Source organism: Hyla sarda, chromosome 11 (genome assembly GCF_029499605.1).
Source record: "Hyla sarda isolate aHylSar1 chromosome 11, aHylSar1.hap1, whole genome shotgun sequence".
Lineage (NCBI taxonomy): Eukaryota > Metazoa > Chordata > Amphibia > Anura > Hylidae > Hyla > Hyla sarda.
Genome location: NC_079199.1, coordinates 33,028,245 through 33,042,920, shown reverse-complemented (window position 1 = coordinate 33,042,920; position 14,676 = coordinate 33,028,245). Strand labels below are relative to the sequence as shown.

General features: G+C 40.0%; 1 protein-coding gene across 2 annotated transcripts in view; it reads right to left on the bottom strand.

The window, feature by feature from the left end:
* The window catches only part of EIF2AK4 (eukaryotic translation initiation factor 2 alpha kinase 4), a 92,908-nt gene that overhangs the window by 66,450 nt on the left and 11,782 nt on the right, over positions 1 to 14,676 (bottom strand). For both annotated transcript variants that reach the window (XM_056546558.1, XM_056546559.1), the window contains exons 4-7: positions 11,517 to 11,690; positions 5,963 to 6,043; positions 1,126 to 1,274; positions 527 to 639 (exon numbers count right to left, since the gene is read on the bottom strand). In XM_056546558.1, coding sequence (XP_056402533.1) covers positions 527 to 639; positions 1,126 to 1,274; positions 5,963 to 6,043; positions 11,517 to 11,690 — 517 coding nt within the window. The remainder of the gene's footprint in view (positions 1 to 526; positions 640 to 1,125; positions 1,275 to 5,962; positions 6,044 to 11,516; positions 11,691 to 14,676) is intronic.

Sequence of the window (14,676 nt, the reverse complement as noted above, 5' to 3'; positions counted from 1 at the left end):
CTTCTTACATGACAGTGGGCTCAGCCTATCACTGGCCGGGGAGGGACACCGCTCCAGCCGGTGATAGGCTGACGGATGTCCGACGTTCCAGTCCCAAGGAACAGCGTGAGGCAGATGTAGGCAAGTTAAAGTTTATTTTCTTTAACTTTTGCAGCCCGGGCATAGGGATACAGCATACAGCAGTGGTCTCCAACCTGCCGACATCCAGCTGTTGCAAAACTACAACTCCCAGCGTGCCCGGACAGCCACTGGCGCACAGAGTTCCAGCGCAGGCAGTCCGCAACAAAGAGGAGGGGGGCAGTGCTTGCGGGTGACATAGTACCCCGCTGGGCTGATAATTAATTGGGGGGGAGCAGAACAGTGCTGGTGGGTCACATGATTGGGGGGGGGGGTGAAAGAAATACAGTTATATACCGTGGAACCGCGATAAGTTACAAAAATACCGTGATACACATATTTGGTCATACCGCCCAGCTCTAATCATAAGTACATAAAAGACAGCTTACAATGGTTCACATTAACTCACCTAAGCACTTGCCCCTGTGTACAACTAACTGACCGCTGCAACCGATGTCAAATGTTTGCATCTCGTAGTTAGATACATTGTCATCGCTGCACACAGATTGCTGTCGGTCACGTCTATAAAGAAATAAAGACACAGTCTGTCTTATAGCTAGCATTATCTTTTATTGTTACTTATCTGTAATAAGCAAAAGGCGTATTGGAAAAAAAAATATTGAACAGGAAAGAAACTTGGCGAATCAATGCTGCTAAAAATTCTAAATGTTTGGCTCTATCCAGTGGACAGGGACATTTATACAGTAATGTTCATACATACAGCTGGAAAAGAAAGGCACTTTCACCAAATATAAACTTTAGTGCAACATTTTCCTATTATATCGTTCACTTTTGTCAACTCCAATATATTTAGTTTAATTATAAAAATATTAAATAATACTTTATAAAATATTTCATATACTAAGAATATGTTCCCACTTTGGCAATTTTTCAAAGTTCTGCACATTTTACACCGCTCTACTTTACACTATTCTCATTTTAGGCTATATTCTTTAAAAATGGCAGTGTTTCAAAAAAAAAAAACAGTTTAGAGTTGGTAAAGATTACTTGGATCGGCCAACAGATGTGGTGCGAATCCGGTTATTTCCTCCATGATCAGCAAGCCCGCCATTAGTTGTTGAGGTCTTAGGCCCTGCATTATTAAAATTCTTAGTCGAATTTTCCTGGCAGGTCAAGTTAGCAGTTTCAAGTCGTTCCTACAATAAAAATAAATAAATAAAATTAATTAATTAATTAATTAATTAAAATTTAAAGAAGCAGTGCAAGTTTTTTTCCGACATATAATACCCAGTCGCTATGAATACTCATGCAGTGTCATTTGTTTCATTTTAGCTCAGTTGCATCCATAAATGTCATTCCTTTAGCTGGGTCATGAGACCATTTCTCAGACCACCATAAAATGTGTAACAGAAAGTGGTCTATCTTGTAAGACCAAGCACAAATGATCTCCTTGGAGAGCCAAGGACCACTTTATAATGCAATATACCAAAACCCAGGGCACAAGATCCCCTTAGATAAACTCCCCTAAAAATTTACTTTTATTAGTCTACTGTATAAAATAATATAGTGGCATACACATTAAAACCCTTGGTCACAGTACCAGATGTAATGGTTTGTTGGGGATAACCTCACTGTAAATCAGGTATAGGGAACTGCAGTTTTCCCTGCTCACTGGATTACTGTGATACAATTAAAAGCATGAAATTTGCCCCCCTCAACTAGTTTCGGGGCATCAGCACTGTCCTCAGGAGGATTTTTAGGCTAACAACTCTCCACATGGTGCACCCGGCCTTTTATGTGCTAGGTTTAGGGATGTCATCAGGCTGCGGCAATAGTGTTAATTATCTAACCAATCAAGACATTCTGGGATAAGAGCCAATCATCAGTCCGCTCCAGATGTACCTGTCAAACTGTGAACCAATAGGAGCGTGTTATTACCCGTCAGCCTCTTACCTGAGCGCTGACATCTACTGGCTGTGCCACTGTTCTTTGCGATCTCCAATCATGTGATCAAGTCACATGATCGTCCCTAACTTAACTCCGATCTCATAGAAATCTCTTACTGCACCTGCGTGCTCTTAAATATAGCTCTTTGTAATATCTGAATAAAATAAATGTTAATGGTCATGCGCAATTCACTCATATTAAATCACTAAAAAATGTTCATCATTATTATTATAAGTATTGATTAACATTATAATGCTGTTCTATCAATCAATTTTGTCAGTAGTTGACACTAGAGAGGAGCGAACTTAGAGTAAATTCGATTCGTCACGAACTTCTCGGCTCGGCAGTTGATGACTTATCCTGCATAAATTAGTTCAGCTTTCAGGTGCTCCAGTGGGCTGGAAAAGGTGGATACAGTCCTAGGAGACTCTTTCCTAGGACTGTATCCACCTTTTCCAGCCCACCGGAGCACCTAAAAGCTGAACTAATTTACGCAGGATAAGTCATCAACTGCCGAGCCGAGAAGTTCGTGACAAATCGAATTTACTGTAAGTTCGCTCATCTCTAGTTGACACCCATAGATTCTATAAGGTATCACCTTTACTCATGTTGCTTAATGGATTGGAGTGGTTGGCATCAAGATCGGCTACAGTCCTGTATACCTTTGGGACAAAACTTAAGTGCACAACCCAATTGTTTGGCGGAGACGAAATTTGAGGAAGAAAGTAGAAAGTTGTCCCAGAGATTTAGACAACGAGGATACCCTATTAAACATCTAAAAAAAAAGGTATACCTACGTGCTCGAACAACAGACAGCGGTGCCATGCTTTCCACTTCAACACCCATAAGAGAACCGGAACGGATACGATGTATAGGGTGTTGTGATGGATACCCATGGATACGCAAAGTAGGCACCTCTTATCCAATGATAGAGATCTAGGACCCCTAGTTGGGATAAGTTTGACCCAGCTTATGTGATCAGTTGGTCCATAGTCATCTTGATACCCCAGACACAAGGGAGACGTGCCTGAAGAGAAACGGTTGGCTGTTACCCATGCGGACACCGTTTCTTTTGTCCATATAAATAAAAAAACATTTTACCAACTCCATGGATTCTCGGATGTATGATATCAGACAGTTTGTCAACTGTAGTATCAAAAACGTGATTTACATTGTTATATGCACCTGCCCGAGAATCTATGTGGGTAAAACAACACAGGAATTACGAAGACGTATTTCTCAACATTTGAGTTGTATTCGCACTAAGAAGGACACTCCAGTTTTCCATCCTATGCAATTACAACATAACAATATCACAGAGATCATATTTGTGGGTCTATGCCAATTACATCTAGACCCTAGACGGGGTGATATAGATAGGAATATTTTGAGAGAAGGGGCAAGGTGGATACATCGTTTGAGGAGTGTGACGCCTTCGGGACTCAATGAAGATTTTTCTTTTGCTGCCTTTCTTGAATAAATGATTGAGAGAATATATTATATAATGTGACACTTCACTTCTCCCCGTTTTGCATCCCAGCTGTTGATATTAAATCACAACAGTGCATTTATATTTTTTATTTTTTGGAAATTGGCTGTGGGAGCGTACGAGCCCATTCCAGATATGACAGAAATATTTATCTGGATGCTTTATTGAGGAGCGTTGATGCTCTATACCTTTTTGCATTTTGGTTTATGCAATACCAATAGGGTTGAGATGCTTTATTCTACATCACAATAAGGACGATTCATTATCAATAATTAATTCTAGCACTGATCCTAATATATGTAACACGAGTAAAGGAGATTCTATACAGAATTTAGAGGTGTTATTCACCGAACAAGAATGATTTATACAATAGCATTATAATACTGACCAATATTTATTAACAATATTTGTTTGCATCTTGGTTTGTATAATATTAATGGGGTTAAGATGCTTTACGCTATATATCAGAATGAGGATGATTCGTCATCAATAATTAATTATTGCATTGATTAAAGTATATGATACCTTATAGAATCTATGGGTGTCAACTACTTAACAAAATTGATTGATATAACAGCATTATAATGTTAATCAATACTTACTACAATAATACTACAATAATGATGAGCAAGTTTTAGCGATTTAATATATGAGTGAATTGCGCATGACCCTTAGCATTTATTTTATACAGATATTACAAAGAGCTATATTGAAGAGCACGCAGGCGCAGTAAAAGATTTCTAGGAGATCGGCGTTAAAGTTGGGATGCAGGCGCACAAAGATGTATATGGTTCTATATATTACTAAGTTTGCGCGCATGCGCGAGAAGGAAGGATCATGTGACTTGATCACATGAAAAGAGAGTGTAAAGAACAGCGGCGTAGCTGGAAGATGTCAGCGCTCAGGTAAGAGGCTGACAGGTAGTAAGTAACTAGACCGTCTTTAGGATCTAAAGTATCACCCAGTCTCTTTAGTAGTAATACAGACAGTGTTTCAGCCACTACTTGGTTGAATAGCACGGGAAACTGGAGATGTGGCCACCGAAGATGTGTTACTTGTTCACATATGAAGGTTAGTAAGGAGTTTGAATCGTATGTTACGAGTAGAAAATATGTTATAAAGACCTTTGTGAACTGCAATACATCATCGGTGGTTTATCTGGCAGCATGTACAGTCTGCCGCCAACAATATGTTGGTTGTAATAGCAACCATTTAAAAGAAAGAATTAGGAGACATATTTCCGATGTCCGTACTGATAAATTCAATATCTCAGCATTGAGCAAACATTTTAGAGATATTCATAAAGGGGATGTTACATCTCTTGTAGTTATGGGTATCGAAAAGGTTAAATATAACATTAGGGGAGGAGATCTCCGTAGAAAACTACTAAACAGGGAGACTTACTGGATATTTGTTCTGAATACCAGACACCCAACAGGTTTAAATCATAGATTGGATTTGATTATGACATATTAATTTCTACTTCCCATTTGGGTGTTTGATATATAAAAAGGAATGTGTCGTTATTCATATTATCAATCACTTATTTTGATAATGGTCCCTGCTTAAATATGGTATTGGACACTGTGGCATATATTCAGACACATGCGATTTTTCCTGCGGTTTGTGCAATATATATATTTTTTTGCAATTCTTTTTATATGTAAAGGGAAAAATCTCTCTTTTTTTTACATATTATATATATATTCATTCTGATAAATCTATATATTTGTCGCAGTTTTCGCTTGTGCCTTGAATGTTATTCACACTGCATCCACAATACAATGTTTATTTTTGGTGAATCCAGTACATGTTTTTTGAATATACCGAATCCGTTTCGTATTTTCCATCTGTTTTATCACCAATTGGTGAGAAGTAATTTTAGTATATATATGTGTTCTTATGTGTTGTATGCCACTCTATGACTAAGCGCGAAAGCGTGAAACGCGTCAGAGATTTCATGTATGTAGCTGTCTTCATTGAATAAAGAAACCCGTTTTTATCCACATCCTGGTGCTGGACAATAATTTCGCTTTGTAAGTAACTAGACGTACCGCTATTTTGTGCTGTTGGACTTTTTTCTTCTTGTCACAGACACATATCAAAAAGTTTTGATCAGTCAGGGTCTGAGTGTTCATACCCTCATCAATGATTAGAACAAGTCATGAGATGCACACGCCTGTTTGCTGAGAGAGACAAGCCCGATTCTAAGTCTATAGAGCCCGTCTCCTGCAATGAGACATGGATCACAGTGAGTGAAGTAAATAGTCACATGCTTCTCCTGGCTCATTCAAATGATCAGTGGTTGTCCGAGCATCCAGACCCCGATGGATCAAAAGGTTTTTGCTTATACTTTAAGCATATCTACTTACAGTCAGGTATAATTTTCTTTGACTGCAGTGATATGCTGTGAATTTAATACTTGAAATTTATCTTCAAAATGGTTACCTGCTTTTCAATCTCTTTCCTTCGTTTCTCTTCCTTTTTCTCTTCTTCCCTTCTTCTGATTTCATCAAGGATTTCACGCCTCTGTCAGAAAAAGGGAGAGAAAAATAAGTAACCAAAGGCATGACAAAGAGACATAGTGTGTTGGCTCTACATGTTAATTGCTACCCCAGAGCTTTATCAGCATAAACAGGTTCACTTTAAATGAAATCAGTAGTAGAACAAATTAAAGGGGTATTCCAGGATTTTTTTTATTTGACTATGCTACAGGGGCTGTAAAGTTAGTGTAGTTCATAATATAGCGTCTGTACCTGCGTGTGACGATGATCTCACAATTCTTCTGTGATTATCGCCCCAATATTTATTTTTAACAGCATACAAAATTACTCAGCTCTAGGGATTTCCCAGGTTGCACTGCGGCCAAGATCTGACATCAGAGGGAGCCTGTCCTGCTTCAATTTTGCAACAGCTGTAATCCCCCTGATTAGAAAACACTGAACCAGATTTATCAATCTATGTGAAAGAAAAAAATGGAGGGATTTTCCCACAGCGACCAATCACAGCTCGGCTTTCACTTCAATCACTCCATTTTTTCTCTCACTGGGCCACTGTGTTTCAAATGGGTGGGGTGGCTAATGAGTGGGAGGAAGGAAAGTGATCTCAAACTTTCAAGCATGGAACTGTGGGATGTGTAGTTTAGAGAACAAAATCAAACAGGAAACACCCAGTTCTGGAAGGTAAGTACTAAAATAACCTTATGGTGGATTATCCCTTTAAAGAGGATATCCCAAAATTAAAACTGATCTATTAAAGGTAGATCCCAGGAATGGAGGTCAAGCACCCCCTACCCCCCAGCCCCCCAGCATTGCACTGAACTCCGTAAAGTTCAGAAGCCCCATACAGAACAAATAAAGAGTTGACAGAGAAAGCCCTGCTCTCACTCCACTCATTCAGGGGAAAACTGACCTCCATTCTTGTTATAAGTGGTGTCCCTTTAGTCGGACCCCCGCCAGTCAGCTACTTATTTCCTTTTCTGTGGCTAAGGCATAACTTTTAATCTTCGGAAACCTCTTTAACCCTTAAAGGACCAGACTAATTTTATTTTTGCATTTTCGTTTTTTCCTCCTCGCCTTCTAAAAATCATAACTCTTATATTTCCATCCACAGACCCATATGAGGGCCTGTTTTTTTGCGTATTGATCTGTATTGATCACGGCATCTGAGGGGTTAATGGTGGACATCCGCGCGATCGCGGATGTCCGCCATTACCGGCGGGTCCCTGGCTGCTGATAGCAGCCGGGACCTGCGGCACCATGACTTACATTTACGTCCATTGTCGTTAAGGGGTTTTAAATCGACAGTGTATGTTACATGTAAAGCTGTCAGTAATATAGCGAAATCACATCTCTTGGCAAAAAAGCAAGGACATGTAGGGTCCCACTTCTTGAAGCCTTACCTCCTCCAGTCTGAGCAGTCCATTCTGTAGACGCGTCTGCCTACTCTAATACCTAGGCCAATGATTCCTAACCAGGGTGCCTCCAGCTGTTGCATAACTACAACTCCCAGCATGATGTAGATGCTTCTGCATACTCTCATACCGAGAGACTCTATGCCAGTGTTTCCAAACCAGGGTGCCTCCAGCTGTTGCATAACTACAACTCCCAGCATGATGTAGATGCTTCTGCATACTCTCATACCGAGAGACTCTAGGCCAGTGTTTCCAAACCAGGGTGCCTCCAGCTGTTGCATAACTACAACTCCCAGCATGATGTAGATGATTCTGCATACTCTCATACCGAGAGAGTCTAGGCCAGTGTTTCCAAACCAGGGTGCCTCCAGTTGTTGCAAAACTACAACTCCCAGTATGCCCGGACAGCCGAAGGCTGTCCGGGCATGCTGGGAGTTGTAGTTTTGCAACAGCTAGCAACAGGAGAAAGGAAAATGGGGGCTCAATCAAATCAATGTTAATAAATGTATGGGTGGTGATCAGTGTACAATTAACCCCTTAAGGACGCAGGACGTAAATGTACGTCCTGGTGAGGTGGTACTTAACGCACCAGGACGTACATTTACGTCCTAAGCATAACCGCGGGCATCGGAGCGATGCCCGTGTCATGCGCGGCTGATCCCGGCTGCTGATCGCAGCCAGGGACCCGCCGGCAATGGCCGACGCCCGCGATCTCGCGGGCGTCCGCCATTAACCCCTCAGGTGCCGGGATCAATACAGATCCCGGCATCTGCGGCAGTTCGCCATTTAAATGAACGATCGGATCGCCCGCAGCGCTGCTGCGGGGATCCGATCATTCATAACGCCACACGGAGGTCCCCTCTCCTTCCTCCGTGCGGCTCCCGGCGTCTCCTGCTCTGGTCTGTGATCGAGCAGACCAGAGCAGGAGATGACCGATAATACTGATCTGTTCTATGTCCTATACATAGAACAGATCAGTATCAGCAATCATGGTATTGCTATGAATAGTCCCCTATGGGGACTATTCAAGTGTAAAAAAAAATGTAAAAAAATTTAAAAGTTAAAGTTAAAAAAAAGTCAGTTTTTTCCTATTTTACCCCCAAAAAGCGTAAAAAACATTTTTTATAGACATATTTGGTATCGCCGCGTGCGTAAATGTCCGAACTATTAAAATAAAATGTTAATGATCCCGTACGGTGAACGACGTGAACGAAAAAAAATAAAAAAAAGTCAAAAATTCCTACTTTAATACATTTTATTAAAAAAAATTTTTTAAAAATGTATTAAAAGTTTTTTATATGCAAATGTGGTATCAAAAAAAGTACAGATCATGGCGCAAAAAATGAGCCCCCATACCGCCACTTATACGGAAAAATAAAAAAAAGTTAGAGGTCATCAAAATAAAGGGATTATAAACGTACTAATTTGGTTAAAAAGTTTGTGATTTTTTTTAAGCGCAACAATAATATAAAAGTATATAATAATGGGTATCATTTTAATCGTATTGACCCTCAGAATAAAGAACACACGTCATTTTTACCATAAATTGTACAGCATGAAAACAAAACCTTCCAAAATTAGCAAAATTGCGTTTTTCGTTTTAATTTCCCCACAAAAATAGTGGTTTTTGGTTGCGCCATACATTTTATGATATAATGAGTGATGTCATTACAAAGGACAACTGGTCGCGCAAAAAACAAGCCCTCATACTAGTCTGTGGATGAAAATATAAAAGAGTTATGATTTTTAGAAGGCGAGGAGGAAAAAATGAAAACGTAAAAATTAAATTGTCTGAGTCCTTAAGGCCAAAATGGGCTGAGTCCTTAAGGGGTTAAGCACACACGAACAAAGAAGTTTAATAATAAAATTAATAACCCTATAATGCTCATTTCCATATGTGATTAACCGTAGTGGTTGCATGCATAGACTACGGTTAATCACATATGGAAATCATCATTATAGGGTTATTATGGTTGACATTACTTGGTACATCATCATTTTTGACTATAACAATAATAAGTAATTATAAAGTATAATGTAAGCGGAAGCGCCATTGAATGTCATCCATTATAACCCTATATATGTTGCAACTACTGGGCGTAGCAAACAATATGGATAGCCATTGTGAAACACTATTATAGGATACGCCATTGTGGACCACCTTGGTATGCAGATGCTGTAACTACATTATATTATTACTATAAAATATCACTATAAGATGAGTCGCTGTAGATCTCATTTGTGAAATACTATTATGGGATGCGCCGCTGTGGACCACCCTTGTCTGCATATGCGGTAACCACACTATCATGGTTATAAAATATTATTATGGGATGCGTCGCTATAGATCTCATTTGTAATTAACATATACGCCGTAACCACAATATATGAATATGAATAATTATTTATCTAATATAGGTGGTGCCTGATGCGGTTTTAGACTATATATTACTACTTGAACTGTATTTCTTGTTGTTTATTGAATACATCATGATATTACTTACTATTTAACATTTTTAAACATATTTCGTATTCTGTGTAATCATACGTCGGCGAGTAACTATGAGGTGCACATAATATCGCGCACGCGCGATACTGCAGGTCAGGGACCTCTTGTACATGGCATAATAGATGCACTCACGTGATGTGAATCTATGATCAGGTAACACTGCGCATGACGCGCCGGTTGCTATGCGTTGCGCACAGATTATGGCGTGATGTGGTACATTCATCCCGACGTATCACTGGCACCGTAAGTGAGGTCACCACACACAGACCGGAAGTGATTACTGTGCGCTAAGACGCACCAAGCTGCAGGGCATGGCGTGGCTCCCATCTGCAAGGTATTTCTATTTAAGATAAGGATATATATAATGTGGAAGGGTCTTTGGCAGCACAACACTCCTGAAGAAGTCGCCTTGGCAGTGACAGAACACATGGGGTCTCTTATGGCCCGTCCTCATGCATATAACCATCACCTATTTGGCTTCGCCATCCAGTATGGAACGCTTGCTTCCTATGCAATTTACATGAATGCAAGTATAACGGGACTGTGGCAATGTTAGTTGGGGAGTAATAGTGATGTTGTTTACACTGCTGATATTATTGCTTATTTGGATACACCATTATTATTAATTAACTGTGTTGTCTTGATTGCATCTTGTATTTATGTCATGCATATTTTCTGAATAGAGTGCAATATTAGCTAGTTTACATTGGGCAGGTGCCAGGTTCTGGGTGAGGGGGTTCATGGCTCCTCCGTAGGGTTGTGCCTAGGCTCTCAGAGTCTATTTTTAAAGGGTGCCTCATCAAAAAAAACTTTTGATATCTTATAGATTAATGTATGCAGAATAACTTTACAATTGCATGTTATTAAAAAATATGCTTCTTTCTATTAAATTTTCCACTTTGAAGAAATGACCACTAGGGGTCTCCCTACCAGTCCTGTCCGCAAGCATTTCAGACTCATGCTGGAGTCCTAAACACTACGAGCTGCCAGTCTGCTTTGTTCACAAAGGAGAACACTCAGAGCTGCCAGCCTGCTTTGTTCACAGCCTGTTTGGCTGTGAACAAAGCAGGCTGGCAGCTCTGAGTGTTTAGGACTCCAGCATGAGTCAGAAATGCTTGCTGACAGGACTGATCGGGAAAAATACAATAGAAAGAAGCCTATTTTTCATTAACATGCTATTGGAAAGTTATTCAACATTCATTAATCTAAAATATATCAAAAGTTTATTTGATGAGAGGTACCCTTTAATTGATTTTATTGTTTTCCCTTCCTAGCACTACAGATGTAGTTTTTTGTAGGGGATTGTGTGTATCTAATAAAGTGTTGTCTTAATTGCATCATAAATACTGGTGCGCTGATGTTTTTTCAGTGTTACACTTTCTCTTCTTTGTTCGTGTTTGTAACAGCTAGCGACACTCTGGTTGGGAAACACTGCTCTAGGCTCTATGCAGATTAGACAAATTTGTAGTAAAATGAGAGATCATCTTTCCTGTGCTCGGGGGCACCCTTTTGACAGCTCTTGGTAGGGAAGTTTGCCCAAATAAATGCACGACTGACAGCATGCATTCCTACTGCCTTACCGTTTGCTCCTCTCTCCATTTTTGCTCTTGAATTCTTTTTTCTTCTTCCAGAGCGATTTTCTCCTGCTGTCTCTGTAGGTTCTTTAGCATCTCCTCATGAAAGGATTTGGGAGGTGGGTGGTTATGTTCAGTTAGGAAAGATTGTACGTGGTCCGCAAGCTGATAAATCATCACCTGGACCGAAGACAAGGACAGGAGTCAATTCTGCGGGGCCACAACATATGATCAGTAGCAAAGTATTTAATAAAAGCAAAAAAAAAAAAAATTATAATTAAAAAAAGTCTGAAAACTGAAGATAAGCAGCTGCAACTTAAAAGGTGCATTTACAATGGACATATACAGTGTGCATTATCCACTTTTTTTAATGAAATATGTGTTTATTGAATTCTATTGTACACTTGATTGTTCAATTTGGATTGTGTATTTAAACTCCTCATTGTGGTCACTTCACATGCTTGAAAAAGGCTGCACTGGTAGCCGAAACATTGCTCTTGTTTTTGTATGGAATAAAAGCCACCTGATTTTTTTCACATTTTTGGAGTGCTGCGACTATCTGCATTATCCTTTATTTTGGGTCCGTGACTGGGACCAACTAACTGCTTGCACCCAGTGATTGCCGCAAAGACCTTTTTGCCTTGGTTGTGCTGCTCTTCCGTTATTTTCTTATATATACACATACATACACACAATATTATATTATTATATACACACACCCACACAATACTATATTCACCACACAGGAATATGAATACATCATCACGTACATATTTCGTGGTAGTATATATATTCATTTTTATATTATTTAATATTTATTATCTATCTTTTATATTTTTTATTTTCTATATAGTTTATTGATTATATGTACATACACCTTAATATGTATATACATATATATATATATATATATATATATATATATATACACACATATATACATATACATACGTGTGTGTGTGCGTGCGTGTGTGTGTGTAAAGCCCTTAGAGATCCATTCCTGGCCATGATCTGATACAGGGATCGGATGCAACATTATCCCTGAGCAATCCTGGTTCTGATGCAGAACAGGTTTTGCTAAATGCAAAATGGCCCAATCAATTACGAGCAACACATATATAAGTTTTGCACACCCTAGCAGTTGGCATATCGCTATTGAAAAAGAGATCCAGCAGATCCCAAAACGCGTCTAGCATCCCTTCCTATTCTATACAACAATCTATTACAGCCACACACCGAAGCAAAGACACAGCTACCTATACTCGTCTGGTGCGCACAGCACACAAAACAATTCACAGACACGCCGGACAGCAGACCTCTCCCCTGTCTCGCCGGCGCTGACAACTCGCAAACACAGGAGCGACTAGGCGTCCGTGCTTGAAGCCGCAACAGGTAAGTAGAGAGAGCTCTGCGGGACCACGCCAAGACTGGTTAGACTAACTGTCCTACTAGTACAAAGCCTTATAACTAATCATCTAGTTACTCTATGGACTAAAAGCATCTCTACTGTTACATAGTAACTACACAACCTACATAGACTTGAATACTACGGACTTTGCCTATTGCTCATTGCATTTAAGGTATGAGCATTGCCTGCACACATTCTCTCCATAGAGGCTATACAGTACTATAGGTTGCATGATATAGACTTTTACATAAGTTTTATCCTTTATCTTTTATTGGATTTTATACTCATTTACAATACTAGCTTTTCTGCAAGGGCCCTGCAGATAATGCAATATATATTTGTTTTATTAATACAGGGATGTGGAATTCCTATCGCCCGACGCCCGGGACAAGCAGTTTTGGGCGCTGGGCAGGTGAATTTGTCCGGCCCTTAGCCTGGCTTCGGGCAAGCAGGGCCGGACCTGACAAGTCGTCCGGACCTCTGCAGTCTGTATGGAGCGGGCTGCCGACTCCTGCCCACTCCATACTCTGCAGCCTGTGTCCTCCGAAGCAGAGCAGGGGAGATGAGAAGCTGTGTATCTGTCTTCTCTCCCCTGCTCTGCAGACGTGCGGGGGGAGATGAGGGGGCGTGGCTTACTTCTCCCCGTGCAGACCTGCGTCCTCTGCCTTCACTCCCCACAGCTGTAGATTCGGAGAGCTGGGGGGGGGGGGGGGGGGGGGGGAGGAGCGGACGCACGTCTGCACGGGGAGACTGCATGCGGAGCTCACAGGGGAGTATGGAGCAGGCTCACATTTAGGGTGCGTTCACACGGAGTAATTTAAGAAGAATTTACTCGAGTAATTCCTCTTAAATTCTCCGCTCCAAATTAATGCACATCTCCTCTGCCCATTGACTTGATTTTTCCGCTGTCCTGTTCACACTGCGGAAATACTTCTAGCAGAATTCCGACGCTGAATTCCGTTCTGCTTGAAGAAAGAACATGTTCATTCTTTAACCCCTTAACGGGTTTTTCCGTTTTTGCACTTTCGTTTTTTCCTCCTTACCTTTTAAAAATCATAACCCTTTCAATTTTCCACCTAAAAATCCATATTATGGCTTATTTTTTGCGTCGCCAATTCTACTTTGCAATGACATTAGTCATTTTACCCAAAAATGCACGGCGAAACGGAAAAAAAAATCATTGTGCAACAAAAATCGAAAAAAAAACGCCATTTTGTAACTTTTGGGGGCTTCCGTTTCTACGCAGTGCATATTTCGGTAAAAATTACACCTTATCATTATTCTGTAGGTCCATACGGTTAAAATGATTCCCTACTTATATAGGTTTGATTTTGTCGCACTTCTGGAAAAAATCATAACTACATGCAGGAAAATTTATACGTTTAAAAATGTCATCTTCTGACCCCTATAACTTTTTTATTTTTCCACGTACGGGGCGGTATGAGGACTCATTTTTTGCGCCGTGATCTGAAGTTTTTATTGGTATGATTTTTGTTTTGATCTGACTTTTTGATCACTTTTTATTCATTTTTTAATGTTATAAAAAGTTACCAAAATAAGCTTTTTTGGACTGTGGAATTTTTTTGCGCGTACGCCATTGACCGTACGGCTTAATTAATGATATATTTTTATAGTTCGGACATTTACGCACGCGGCGATACCACATTTGTTTATTTTTTTTTATTTTTTTACACTGTTTTATTTTTCTTATGGGAAAAGGGGGGTGATTCAAACTTTTATTAGGGAAGGGGTTAAATG